Consider the following 14,218-nt stretch of genomic DNA (forward strand, 5'->3'; position numbering starts at 1 on the left):
ATTTATCTTCCCACTAAGTTAAACCAGGACAATTTTTAACACATCTTTTTTTGCACTTACACCCACAACCAGCTCCACTGTAATTCAGGTGTTGTAGCACACCCTGGTGACGCTAGGCCACCAGGGTGGACCCCGATGATGAAGCATGTCACCACTAGGGTGGTGAGGGAGGGGGTTTTAACAAAAGGATACATTCTTTCCTTTTGTCATCTACACACCCCATTAGGAATTTTTCTTGATTCTCTTTGGTGGTACTCCTCTCTTTGTTTATTTAGTCCTTAATCAGGGGAACAGGAGTACTCTCAGTTCTCTCTAGGTGAACAGGATCCCTTGCTCTCCCTTTTGTTAGTCTATGATTAATTACCTAAACTACGTGTGTGTGGTCAGCTTACTTATGGAATGTTAGGGCCAGGTTCTGCAGCGGATGGTGACTTTGAATGCAAAAAAACAATTTAAAGTGGAGATAAGCAGGATCTTTGCATTTCTCAACTGATGGCTAGTAAGTGGACGATGGCAAATATCTCAAATATAAATAATGCCATTTACCCACAAAAGACAAACAGCCTCCCTAGTGAGATAACCCCACAACTTCACCGATACGAACAGAAAGATGTAGTGGTGAAGAGCATCAGAAATTGCTGAATAATTTAGCACATATAAAAGTGCAACTTTGAGCCTTTACAGTAATTTTCAGAATATAACCTGTACTTCCTTCTATATTGTTTCTTAATATCTAGTGAGATGAACAACAGGCTGATAGACAGTGATGTTTCAAACTGCATTTTCACTGTTTTCTCCCATAGGTACAAAAGTGGCTATAGCAAGAGGGAAAAAATGAGACAGGCCCTCATTACAAGTTAAGAGCCAAATTCTGATTTCTGTGAAACAAGGGTTTGCACAGACCTTGAATTACAAGTTGTGTGATAACTACCACAACCTGACATTTTTTCTCTGAGAAATTCTGGCATGTCAATGCTGCTGAAATTTGGTAGGGGGAAGGGCCTGGAAAAAGGCAAAACATGAGGATTTCAGTCTGTTGAAGACCAAGTCTGCTTTTTCTGCATCATTTTCCCATCAAATCACAAAATAGAAGATATTTAAAGCATGGAGGAAACACTGCACCCTAGGATATGGCTATTTGCCTTAAGTGGTAAATTCCCCACTCTATCCTGACCAACTTGTAATAAGGACCACATTTATTGAATATGTTTTGTCAATAAGCACCTGTGTAATCAGCGGGTCACTGAAACCTGTAATATTTTATATTGAGTTATTCGTTTGCAAACAATAACTATTTTCAATTAATAGTTAATCAATATATTCACCCCTTACGCTGGCCGGATATGAGGCTGGCACTCCATGTAAAGAAATGTTATTTCCTCCACCTTTATGTCTAAAATTCGCTCTAAAATGATTAATTTGTTTTTGATCTAAATCCAGGACATCCTCATGATAATCAAATTCAGCTAAGTGCTATAAATTGTTGATCCAGAATATGCAATATTCTGTTATTTCTTTATTGGTTTCCTTATGGCCCAAGACTACTTTTTATGCTTTATCTATTTTATCATTGATATACAACTTTATTTCTTTACTTTCCTAATAAGCTTTGGAAATATTGCATACATTTCCATTAGTGAATCTATAAAAATGTATGGTGGTACCAGTATATCATTGTAAGAATATCATCTGACATAGTTATTGCCCCCTAAATATTGCCTATAATGTGGATGTATGCACCATGGACTTATGTGGACCATTTGTCCTGAACCTGTTTTGGGCCACTCAACATGAGAACAGAGAGACGGGTGCTAATATGTTACAAGTTTCACTGGGTCTGGATATTGACTGCTGGCTGTTGATTTCATTATTGTCTATTAGAAATAACTATTTTTGATGTTTTCCTATGACAATATTTAGTGGATTCTGTGATGATACTTTCCATTTCATCTTACAGAATCTCAGTAAAAACATTATTAAAAAGATATATATATTGTATACGAAAATTTCACTCCATTGGAGTTAAAAGAAAAATATTCCACATCAATAACATTTTAGATAACAATATTTCAAACACAGGGGCATATTACTAAGCAATAGCGATAATTATCGCTATTGCTTGGTTAGAGACAAAAATTTATCACTGAGCTGCGGCGATTTTTATCGCAGATAAACCTTGGTGTTACCAAAGTTTATCGTAAATGCGATAAAAATCGACCGCAATGCATGAATATCGCTGAAAAGTCCGCGATATTCATGCATTACCGAGCTAATGCTCTTAGCCATGTTATCCACCTCCCATTGGATAACATGGCTAAGAACTGCTCAGGGCAGGTGTTAGCTTTTGGAGATATTCGCGCTTAGCTCGAATATCTCCAAAAGTTGGTAATAGGAGATAGCGATGTTAGCGACTGTTTCCAGTCGCCTACATCTTGGCACGCCCACTTTGCATGTCATTAGTGATAAATATCACTGACATGCAAAGTGGGGCCCAAGATGGTTGCTATCTCCTACTAGCTGTCGCTAACTGGTGTTAGCGACAGCTAGGTAATAGGGAGATAATTTTATCTCCGCTTTCTTGGCTTTTAAAGCCAGAAAAGCGGAGATAAACCCCCTTGATAATATGCCCCATAATATTTATAGATACCAGCTCTGTATATGACATTCTCACCTTCAACTGTACCATCTATAGTTCTGATTTTGGTATTGGGGTTTTAGTAACTTAGGTCATACTGAGAATAGCATAGCTTTTGTAACTGCTGATTAGTTTTATAATGATTTGTTTTTTTTTGATAATAGCATTACTCACTGATTACAAAGATTCAGCTATCTGCTATTTTATTCATATTGACTCAATTTTTAATAAAGCTGCACTTTATTTCCTTTGCTTCACCATCCATACCAGGTACATGGGGCACTTTATTATATTTAATCACACAATGCCATGTGCATAACTTTAAACTATATATATTGAAACTTGTGTTTCTTCAGATTCAACACTGATCTGCTCATATTTCTACAGCCTTAGAAGATAACAGTGAAGTATGGTCCAAGTCCTCTCTTCTGTTCAATCCTTTGTGTCCTTTGTTAATGGGCATCATTTATTTTGACCAGGTTGAACTAGCCATCATCTGCAAAGCAAAACAAGGATGGTAACTCTGTAAATGTCAATGGACTTCTTTTTGTATTAAACAACATTGAAAATACAAATTGACTAGTAGAAATGTCCTAGTTTATATAAAAAAAGTTCACAGCATTATTAAAGAAATGTATGGTTCTTGTAACATTGACAAAACTGTTGTTGAATTTTCTAATATATTTTGTTTGTATTTGTTTTCTAGTTAACACCAGTTGGAACTACAATATTCAATGGCTTTGCCACAGAAGGTGCAGTCGATATAGATGATGGTCCCAATGGGCAAATAGAATATGTCATTCAATTCAACCCCCTTGATAAAGTAGGTAATTTTTGTTCTCCTTAATGTATAAGTAAATCTTAATAACAATAAAACTTTGTATGAACACAAATACATGTAAACCCACTGTACCATATATGTCACAGAATAAGTTTAATAGGAACATTTCAGATACCCTATGTAAAAATGAATATATTCAACTTTGTTGCTATGATTTAAGCTGACTGTTTCAAATGCCCCAGGTGTATAGGCTGCATCTGAAGTAAAAGTTAGGTAGACATGTATTTTTTCTTTTTCATTCAGCTTCTGTACAGGAAAAAGAGAAAGTTAATGTTTCAGTGTTTCTATTTCAATTCTTAGAGTTCTGAAATATCTAAAAGGTGAATTCATAAGATTGAGAAAGCAACTAAATGTTACATTTGTAGTCAATTTCAAAATGAAGTGAATGAAAAAAATGATAATCCTAAAACTCACATTTGGAATTTAAAAAGAAGTTATTGAAGCATTGCCTTATACGCTTAGCAAATGTAAACATTGTAGATGGTTCCAAAAGTGCACACAGCAGTTAGTAATCTTTCCTCAAAAGTCTTAAGTGGAGAAGTGTGTCTCACTGGTTAGAGGAGGCAGACCTGGAAGCAGAGGTCAGCCCGGGACCAGGGTTCAATTCCCGGCTCGGCGTGGTCTTGAGTCCTAAAATGTCCATGGACTCGACAATTCTCGCTCCGGTGCCTACTCAATTCACGGGTTCACACTCTGTGACTCTGGGCAATAGCTTGCTTAATCTCCACAACGGCCCCTCGGCGGGATGCCTGGCTTTCACCTTGCGGATACCCTGCTGGGAACATCTCAAAGGGGAATACTACGACGGGTTCCCTATGCAAGTGCTTAGAAACTGCTCGGTGATTTGCGCTATATAAATTCCTGTACATTTACATGTACATTTACATTTAAATACATTGTATCAATCCAACAATGGTCATTTAAATTTGGAACCAGGGGCTAACTGCATGCCTTTGTAATCCATGGTGCTGTGGCCTGGGCAATGAAAACTTCTTAATGCCTACCAGTTCATCATTCCAAAGTATTAGAATTAATAATACAGTGTACTTGCAAAATATGTTTTTTCACTTCAATCGCCGATGTTCACAAATTCTTTTTTGAAAATGTGATTGCCAAAATTAAAAATCTTTTTCATTGATAAAGTGAGAGTTGAATATTCAGGTCCATGAGAGTTCACATATTATTCGTAGGTTGCTTTCTAACATTGAAAAATATGCAATTTTCTCCTGTGAATGTCAGTAGTAAATAACTGTCAAGGCTGGAAACGTGAGAGGTTACTCATGCCTCTCATAATGATATAGAGGTGAATGTACCTATCCATGGAGCAAAATGTTTCCCTGATTACATTTGCAAATGCACATTTCCATATCATTTACAGATCTTTCACCTAGTCGGAATGAAAAAGTATTTCTAAATCCCATAAACGTTGTAACATTACTGAGGGATTTTATTTGATTTATGCATTTAAATTTCCCTCCAAAAAGATAAATGTATTCATCATACCGTAATAAAATAACTGTCAGTTATGGAGTACAATTCTCATTAAAATGTCAAACTATCAAATAAAGAAAAAGCATGTAGATTTTTTTTTTAAATATCAGTCCATTTCAAAGTACATACATTGTCAAAGTACATAGAGGTGGGGTTAAGGACAGGAAATGTTTACTTACCTATATATACTTATCTTTTTGATATATATCATACAAATAAGGAGATACGGAGATAGGTGTAGAAAATCTATCCATACTTACCTGTCAATAGCTTTATTTTTGATAGTCTGTTCACAATGTTGTAACTACAGGATATTCCTTCTGCTATGTACCAGATCCACATCTGCAGTCATTATTTGTAAAGTATGTGTCACCAGCATGTCAGAATTAAATTCAGTAGCCTCGTTGTGTATTTTGTAACCTCAATATGTGTATTGCTTAAATAGAATGATTTGCCCATGGGCCATCAGGAGAAAGGGCATCAAAAATTAAGTATCCAAATTTTTCATTTGATAAAACAAGAATGTCTGGCAAGTGATGAGACAAATCGGAACTACACAGAACTCAAAACTGTTTAGATAAAATATTTAAAGATGGCAACTTTGATTTCATTTGCTTCATCAAAGGGGAATAATTATGGTTTATTAAGGGATAAATTACCTCTGGGCAACAATTGTTTTGTTATTCATTTTCATTTAATTAACAGAAGGGATAAATATTGTTAATCCGACACTGAAATAGTCTGCATCCATTTCTGTTGCCATACTTCATTGGTCTTCTTTCTAGAATTTGTCAAACATAAAACATTAATCATTGCTCAGATGTGGAAAACACTGCGTATGAAAATGTAAACCTTCCTCTACTTTACCATGAAAATATTTCTACTTCCCTCACTCTAGATTTGTGAAGGCACAACAAAAATACACTAAGGGGATCAAGAGATATCAATTTTTGCATTTTAAATAAAAATCTTGCCAAAAAGAGTGAACGCCAACTGCATTTATCAGATTGTGCTTGAGCGGGGCTTGGGCACGAATTAAGGCCAAACACAATAGAGTGCAGGTCAGATACTGAAACCAGGTTCGACCCAGTCTGAAGTTTCACCTTTTGACTGAGGGCCTAATTATGAGTTTGACAGTACAAAGGACCGACAAACCCGGGGTGGCATGGCGGCTACTGCCCCACCAGCATTCCCTCCCTCCATATTACAACTTTGGCAGTTGAACCACAATGGGACCCCTACAACTGCCAGGGATCCGCAAGGCATATTATGACATTCCTGACTTCCACACTTTTCGAACTGTGATCCCGCCATGAAAAGTGTGGCAGTGAGTAAAGTAAGGGGAGCCCCACAGGGCCCCCTGGTGCCCCTGTGCATGGGGGTGCATGCAGGGGGGACATGGTGTGCCCCCTGTGGGCATACACCCCAGTTCCTGCACGGAATGGACTGCACTCGTCCATGTTGTGCAGGAACGGGCTTAGGAGTTCCCATTGTAGTGCCTTTCGAAGGCTCACCACCTGGGGCCACGAAAGCACCAACAGCAAAACCAGGACAAAACGTTTATTCTAGTGGTAGCTTGGCAGTTAAGTTTGGCAGTGTGGGAGCTGGGGGCTGGCATTGCGGCCCGCTCCCACACAGCCAAATTCATAATCAGGCCCTTAGTCTCTGAAATGGAAGTCAAAAATCCTCAACGCAGCAAGGCAGCAGGCTTAGAAGAGCTCCACAAGTCTGGTTGGTCATCAGACAAAGTCCCATTTACGTCATTAATTTTTGGCAGGAAAGCTCTGAGCATGAGAAATTTATAATTCATGCCCAAGGAAGGTCTCTCACTGGTCAGTTACATGTGACTCCTTCGCCCAGAAAATATTTCTACACTCAGACATAGTCACTGTTTTGGAACTTAGACTCCTCTAGCAGCGCAATGCTGTGAGCTGTAGTCAAACAGGGCACCACAAGCCAAATACCTTCACAGTGAGGTCCCATTGAAATAAATTGCTGGTGTGGAAAAGCAAGAGCCAACTGAAACTTTGACCAAGTGGCAATGAACCTCACCGAATTAACTGAGTAGGTTTGTCCTGGTCCTCCAGAGGGCTTTGTAGTGAAATAATTTCTAAGCCCCACATTTCTCAGGATTGTAGGAGGAGTACCAAAGGTCCCAGTACTTTGGAACCTCAAAAGGAGCACTTGCTGCTCAAACTTCACTCAGCAGAAGGCATAATCAGTGTCCAGGGCAAGCCCAGATGGAAGTAATCAGCTAGGTTCTTCAGGGAAAGAGCTTATAGCAGCTTGTTGTTTCCTTTAGCTTAACAGGAACTTAGCCAATTGACCTGTGGAGTCTATTTTTTTGCCATGGATGCACGTGCAGCCTTTCAGATCTCTTACATATCTCAATAGAAGGTGCAGTCCTTTTTCTGCCTTTCACAGGTTTATTGGTGTTCCGAAGAGAGTGCCTTGGGGTACCACATTTATTCCGGGCACTACACTGTGGGGGGCTGAAGAGTGACTCCTGCCCCCTCCCTAACCAATGTAAAAAATGTTCCACTTATGTTTGCAGTTCTTTTGTGCCCTGCTGAAAACAATCCCTCTTTACCTAAATCCAAAGTGGCAGAAGCTTTCTTAACTAGTGCAGAGCTCATGTGGCCACCCTGGCAGTGTGATCTGGGATATGGCCACCCTTCCTCTGTGGTCACACAAAACCAGTTCTATGGACAGCGCCTCATCCACTGGGACTGTCATCTGCTCACTAGAGGGACAAAAGAGGTGTTAACTACATAGGCCTATGACCAGGTAGACCTCTTTGAAGTTAATTAGGTTCCTGGACACGGCTCAAATTTTCATCCTGTCTGAGGAGCAGAATACCTTTCCCCACCCAAGGCCTTTGCCTCAACTCTGGAGCAAATTCACACATCATTAAAGTGGCTATTCAGCTCCTAGGTTGGAACCTTATGCACATAGCCTTCCAAAGGCTTTAGGTAGCTTTTGTAAAATATTTGTTACAAATCATATTTTACAATGTTCTGGGATTGCAAGATTTATTTTAAAATGTTCAAGAATTCACTTTTTAGCTCTTTCATAGGCGGGAATAGGTTTATTAAAAATATTGTTTCCTATGGAAGAGCTAACCCTGCTACAGTGAAAATAGCACTTGGGGCCTTAAAAAACTAACAATAAAATCTATATTACTATTATAAAGGAAGAACTTTGAACCTTTGAGGTGGGTAAACTCGGGAACCACAGCGCCAATGCACACACCCAATACATAGTTGAAATTGTCAGGGTGTGCAGATGGACTTAAGCTATATAAATGTAAAAAATATAGTTATTTAAAACATTTACGAGAAAAAAAAAGTAGTCCCATGGAAGTAGCGCCGGCCGCAACGTGCGTGCTGACATCAGTGCTGTGCCTCTGCTGTGCCTCTGCGCCGTAATTATTAATGACGTGTTGTTGGGTCCTGCAGATACCGGGAGCTCCATTTGGATGTATGCAGTACTCATGGCGCAAGATGAAATGTGTAGGACACGTTAATGATTTGTAGATCCAGTCATCTAACCACTCATTGCTCTTACCTGACCCAACACTACAAGAATGGGAGTAGAGCACGTGAGTTTTGCTTCTAGGAAAAGACGTGCTTCGCTGTTCTTTTTCCAAAACTCGGGTAAGGGTCGTAGCTAGGCCTCCCTCTGCACACCTCTTTTCGCGTTGTGGGGGGGTCTGAGGAGAGTCTTCCTGTGCAAGTGCTTATAATCATGGTCACTGCACTCATGCTATTTTCGTGTCGTTTGCCACATTTGCCACATTATCCATCAACTGCTGCATAATCTGAAGATTTTAACAAAAAGAATGTTTTGTTTGTAGCTCACACCGATCAACAGTGACTAAAAGTGTGGTTACAAGTTGCAGTGCAAAGGAAGGCCCCTCACAAAGTTTGACTGGTCACCTTTCTCTTGAATATTGCTATATCAGGGTGTTAAACTTTTATCAATAAAGTAAATTCGACGCGCAGACAGTGTTAAGAATTGTAATAACGAAGTAATACTATCACAAAATGCGTTGCATTATGCTGCATAGTTAGCCTTTTCTTGCCATCAAATGAAGTCAACTCTGAGGCATGATCGTCACTGCCACATAGTTGAATTAACCCAGATTATAATTAACTGGTTCTGCCCTGGGCCTAATGAATTAGTACCCCTCAGGCAGCTGTGCGCATGTGTAAATGTATGAGCATTTATGTCCCACTTGCTCCCCGGACATTTTGATTTCCAGCAGCAATCGGGGCGAAGAAAACATTTTCATGGTCGAAATTCACTGTCCAGGTGTACACTATATAGCACTGTGTGATATTCATAATGCCCGTCTGTAGTAGCAGAGGTGTTACCGCTCTTTCCTGCCACTTTTCTGTGTGTTAGGGTTATACATCAAACCACAGACTCTAACATGCAGTCACAGCTGTTGCTTGCCCCCCTGCTGCAACTGAGCAGGAAAGACTAACCTTCTCACACCACTGAGCAGTGATGGTAGATTAGCCCACAACACAATTACACTGAGAGGAAAGCCAGTGGCGTATTGCAAAATGATTTCCCCTCCTACAGAATGTGATATGGTACACCCGAGTCTCCCATATCGATATCGAGATTGTCATTAGTCTTTGGGCTGCATGGGGCCACCCATTGAAGAATTTTGGGCACACTGGTAGTGACAGTTGCTCATTCCCATAGCATTATTATATATGGCACTGAGTTGAGGGCCCTTGGAGAATCTGCTCAAACCCTTACAGGAGATTGTGGGAGAGAAAACAATGCCAATTTATTTTTATTTAGCTATCCATAGCACCATTTTGTCATTTTAAATGTAAATGTAAATGTGGGATACTTGTAAAGCGCACTGTTACTCTACCCGAGTGTCCTGGTGCTATAGACCGCTGGGGAACCCGTCCTGGTTTTCCCTGTGAGATGGTCCCTTTTGTGGGTATCCCCAGGATGAAACCAGGCATCCACAGCGTCTGTGGGGGCCATTGTGGAGATGAGGTAAGCTTAATGCCCAGAGTTGCCGAGTGTGTTCCCTGGTTAGAGTAGGCACTGAGGCAAAAATTATCGAGTCCGTTGACCCTGGTCCAAGACCTTGCCGCGTCGGGAATTGAACCCTGGTCCCGGGCCGTTCTCTGCTTACAGGTCTGCCACCTCTAACCAGTGAGCCACACCACTCCACTGTTATCAATGAGTTCTTCTTTTCACAGATTTGATGTTTCTCAGATGACTGTCCTCGGAAGGATGGAAGGTTGTGTTGGCCTTGGTAGGATTCAAACTTATGGCCTGTAGTCTGGAACAGGCATTAGCAGTGATTATTTAACTAATAGAGACAAATTTCCTACTAAATGAGGTAGAAAACAGAGGAAGGGGAAGCAAGATTTCAAAGAATACTGGCGTGGAAATCTATACTACTATTATAAAGGAAGAACTTTGAACCTTTGAGGCGGGTAAACTCGGCAACCACAGCGCCAATCCACACACCCGATACATCGTTGAAATTGTCAGGGTGTGCAGATGGACATAGGCTATATAAATTAAAAAAATATACGTAATTTAAAAAATTTACGAGAAAAAAAGTAGTCCTATGGAAGTAGCGCCGGCCGCGACATGCGTGCTGACATCAGGAGCACGGGGAGGAGCGACGTCCAGGAGTGCGAGGAGGAGCGGCGGACATGAGCGCGGGGAGGAGCGGCGGACAGTCGGGGAGGAGCGGTGAGGAGCGGTGGACAGGCTGGGAGGAGCGGAGAGGAGCGGCAGACAGGTGGGTAGGAGAGGGGAGGAGCGGCGAGGAGCGGTGGACCAGTGAATTCAGGAGCGCGGGGAGGTGCAGCGGATGAGGTAAGGCTCCAGGGGACCCACGGACAATGTTGGGGCGGCCGGGGGCCCTGATGCCAAGGCCGGGATGGGCTGCTACTCCGGGGGACCCACGGACAATGTCGGGGCGGGTGGGAGCCAGGGCGGATGAGGGCCCTGAAGCCTGATTGCTCCCGGACAAGGTCGGGACGGGCTGCTAGTTATTTATAAAGAGCCATGTTACTCCATTTGGAGTGTCCCCAAGCGACTCATGCTAAGTCGAGGACTGACCCTTAAGTAACTTGCTGGAACAACCTATGGTTATGTAAAGTGCCGGGTCTTAAGTTTCTCAAAAGACTACTTCAGACCCCCCCCCGGCTCAAATGTAAAGGCATGCTATTCCACAATGTAAAGGCCAGCAAGCCAAAGGAATATCCACCCATATGGGCTTTTTCACTCTGGGCACAGCAGTGAGTGAGATGCCAGCACATCTCAGCCTTCTGTTAGGTTGGTAAGACTTTATCGGGGTACATAAGTATCAAGGCCTCTTCCTGTTCAAGATTTTGTGGCAGATGCATGTTGCTTTAAAATAAACTCTCTTCATTGCAGGAAGCCAGTGCAATTTTGCAAGAGCTGGTCCAATGGATGGCCACCTTGGGATATTAAGCAGCAGCTGAGCCATTGCATTCTGAACTCTCTGGAGTTTTGCCAATCTACCCTGTGAGGTTCCTAGATATAGCACATTACAATAGCCTAGCCTGGACATGACCACTGCATGGACAACTTATTTCCTGGTTGCCTCAGGGAGAAAGCCCAGAACTTAAATTAGAATTTTTAAAATTCCAAAACACCTTTGCACCAGGCTAGAAATTTGACTGTCAAAAGATAGATTAGCCTCACACCAGACCCTGAGATCCTTCACTTTCAGCTTGAGAGTTGGCACTGGCCCACGTACATCCGGCCCCCAGGTGGTTGACCAGATAGATGGTTGTTTCCCTACTAAGAGAATCTCTGCTTTGCCAGCATTTAACTTGAGGCATCTCTGGTCCATCCACTCTGCAGATTTGACCAAACAAGAGCTTAGCCTAGCCGCAGATTCTTTTTCATCCTGAGAGAGGGTGATAATAAGTTTTGTGGCATATGATACGATGTTGAAGCTGTGACACTCGATGACATCCGCAAGGTGGCACATATAAAGATTGATCAATATGGGGCCCAGAGCTGAGCCCAGATGCACCCCCTGCTGCAAAGACAGCCTCTGACAAAAATGTTTTTGAAAAACCTGAAAGGTGCAATTTTGAAGAAAGGCGGCTTGCCAGAGCATGGCTGTCTCCCCGACACCGCAGTTCCTTAGTCGTTCCAACAAATGGCCATGAGATATGGTGTTGAAGTCTGTGCTTAGGTCTAACATAATCAGTGCAGAAGTTTTGCCCCTTCTGATATCTGTCTTAGGGATTCAGATGCTAACAGTAGTGCCGACTCCGTACTGAACTCTGGAAGGACACCCTATTGGGTTTCATGAAATTGATTGTGGGGCTCCACAAACCTCATTGATAAACAATGGGAGAGCAAGTGAATTGTGGGGTGCGTCTGTATCCCCTGTATAATGATAGGCTAAACAAAAGTGGATGAACCCACTATGTAGATATGGTACAATGACTAGTATGGTTAGTACATGGACCCATTAGGTTTGGTTAAAAGACCCCTCACACACTAACCTGGTTGGTGTCATGCTTCATCATTAGGGTCTCAACCGGGTGGCCGAATGCCCCCAAGTTGTGATACGATGCCTGATTACAGCGGAGCTGGTGTGGTGTGAGTGTGTCATGTGACGTGCATTAAACTTTAAAAATACCTCTGAGAATCCTTGCCTGTAGACTTTATTAGTGGTGACTCAGGATATGATTAAAAAAGGTGTAGTGCAACTGAATGGGAAATTATTATCCCTAGTTGACTATGTGAGTGGTCTACATGTTTCAGCCCATGAAGGTATATGTATGGGGCTGTCTCCAGGACCGGATAGTGAGACTAGTGAGTGGCAAAGTGAAGTGCCACATGAAAAAAAGTGAAATACATACACATGTGCCACGGTGGGTGGTTAGAGTGTCGACGTACTTACGGACACTTGCAAAAACCTGAGGGAGGAGAAAAGACGACACAAAACATAGCTATACATCTTGTTTTAAGCAACATAAAATGTAATCTTACATAGGTGCTATAGTCATAGTCAGGATGACTAACACTGTGATTGTACGCTATGACTGGACAAGGTGGGGCATGCTGCATGCGAAAAGTGACTTGCAGCCTATAATGATCATCCCTGTCTTATCGCGGCTAAGAAGCTGAAGAACTTCATGTGCGATCCAGTGGATTATATGGCTCAGTGTGATGAGCAAACGTAGTTTGTCACAAGTCATCACACTACAAGCTTACGCGAGCCTGCTGAGGCCACCGTGGCAGGTGGTCAAGTAGCGAGCTGTGTGGAAATACGTCACACTCGTGGGTGTGCCATGCGTTAGCTTTAAACAATGCACACTCATGTGGGAACTTGTTCAGACTTCGATCAAGGAATTGATTGTGGCTAGTGTTAACAAAGAGAATGTAAATGTTGTACTTTCCCCTGTGTCTAAAGTTAGGAATGCTAGGAGAGATAAGAGTAATGAGAAAGGTGCTTTTTAAAAAAAAATAATATTTGCTACAAATGTGGTTATTCTCCACATAGTAAAGAAAATAGGTTTTGTCCTGGGAAGAATGCCAAATGTTACAAGTGTGGCAAGATTGGTTACTTGGCGAAAGTTTGAGCACAAGTGGTCATTCGGCGTGCTGCGCAGTTAAAAGAAGGTTACAAAAATTGTGAATGGTTTTGCTAGTGACGCATTGTTGGAGAGCATATTTACACTATGTAAAGGATTTGGGCAGCTGATCGCGGCTCGGGAGGGGTCTCATCTAATGTCCCAATCTAAAAATAAGTGGAGTTAAAGTCATCGTGAGCACAGAAGTCCATGTGTGCTCCAGGCTTCCTGGGTGGGGGGCAGTGCAACATTACTTGGTCTCGGCGTGAGGCCCGTCTTTAAACCTGTTGTGGTCTGCCGTAGAACCAGCTCATGTGGAGCGCTGGGGGAAACAGTGCTTATATGCCGCTACCACGAACCTCATCAACTGGTCATTTACATGCTTCACAGCCACCTTGGCCAAAAAGGGAAGCAAAGAGATAGGTCTAGGATTTTCTGTTTTTGTGGGGTCCAGAATGTGTTGTTTCAATAATGGCACAACCATAGCCTGCTTCCACTTCAAAGGGACTTGCCCTGATGTGAAAGATTTATTAAGCAACTCACACAGAGCAGGTAAGATAGCCTCCCTCCTTCAACCATAAATCATGGGTGAGGTGGGATCATTTGGAGAGCCTGATTTCACCTTGTCCATTAAAGCAC

The 14,218-nt window shown here is 41.9% G+C and overlaps 1 protein-coding gene across 1 annotated transcript in view; it reads left to right on the top strand.

Moving 5' to 3' along the window:
• PCDH15 (protocadherin related 15) overlaps positions 1 to 14,218 on the top strand; it is a 2,701,201-nt gene that overhangs the window by 853,076 nt on the left and 1,833,907 nt on the right. The window contains exon 6 of the mRNA XM_086921939.1: positions 3,342 to 3,458. Coding sequence (XP_086778065.1) covers positions 3,342 to 3,458 — 117 coding nt within the window. The remainder of the gene's footprint in view (positions 1 to 3,341; positions 3,459 to 14,218) is intronic.

Source organism: Lissotriton vulgaris, chromosome 5, assembly GCF_964263255.1.
Source record: "Lissotriton vulgaris chromosome 5, aLisVul1.2, whole genome shotgun sequence".
Taxonomy (NCBI): Eukaryota; Metazoa; Chordata; class Amphibia; order Caudata; family Salamandridae; genus Lissotriton; species Lissotriton vulgaris.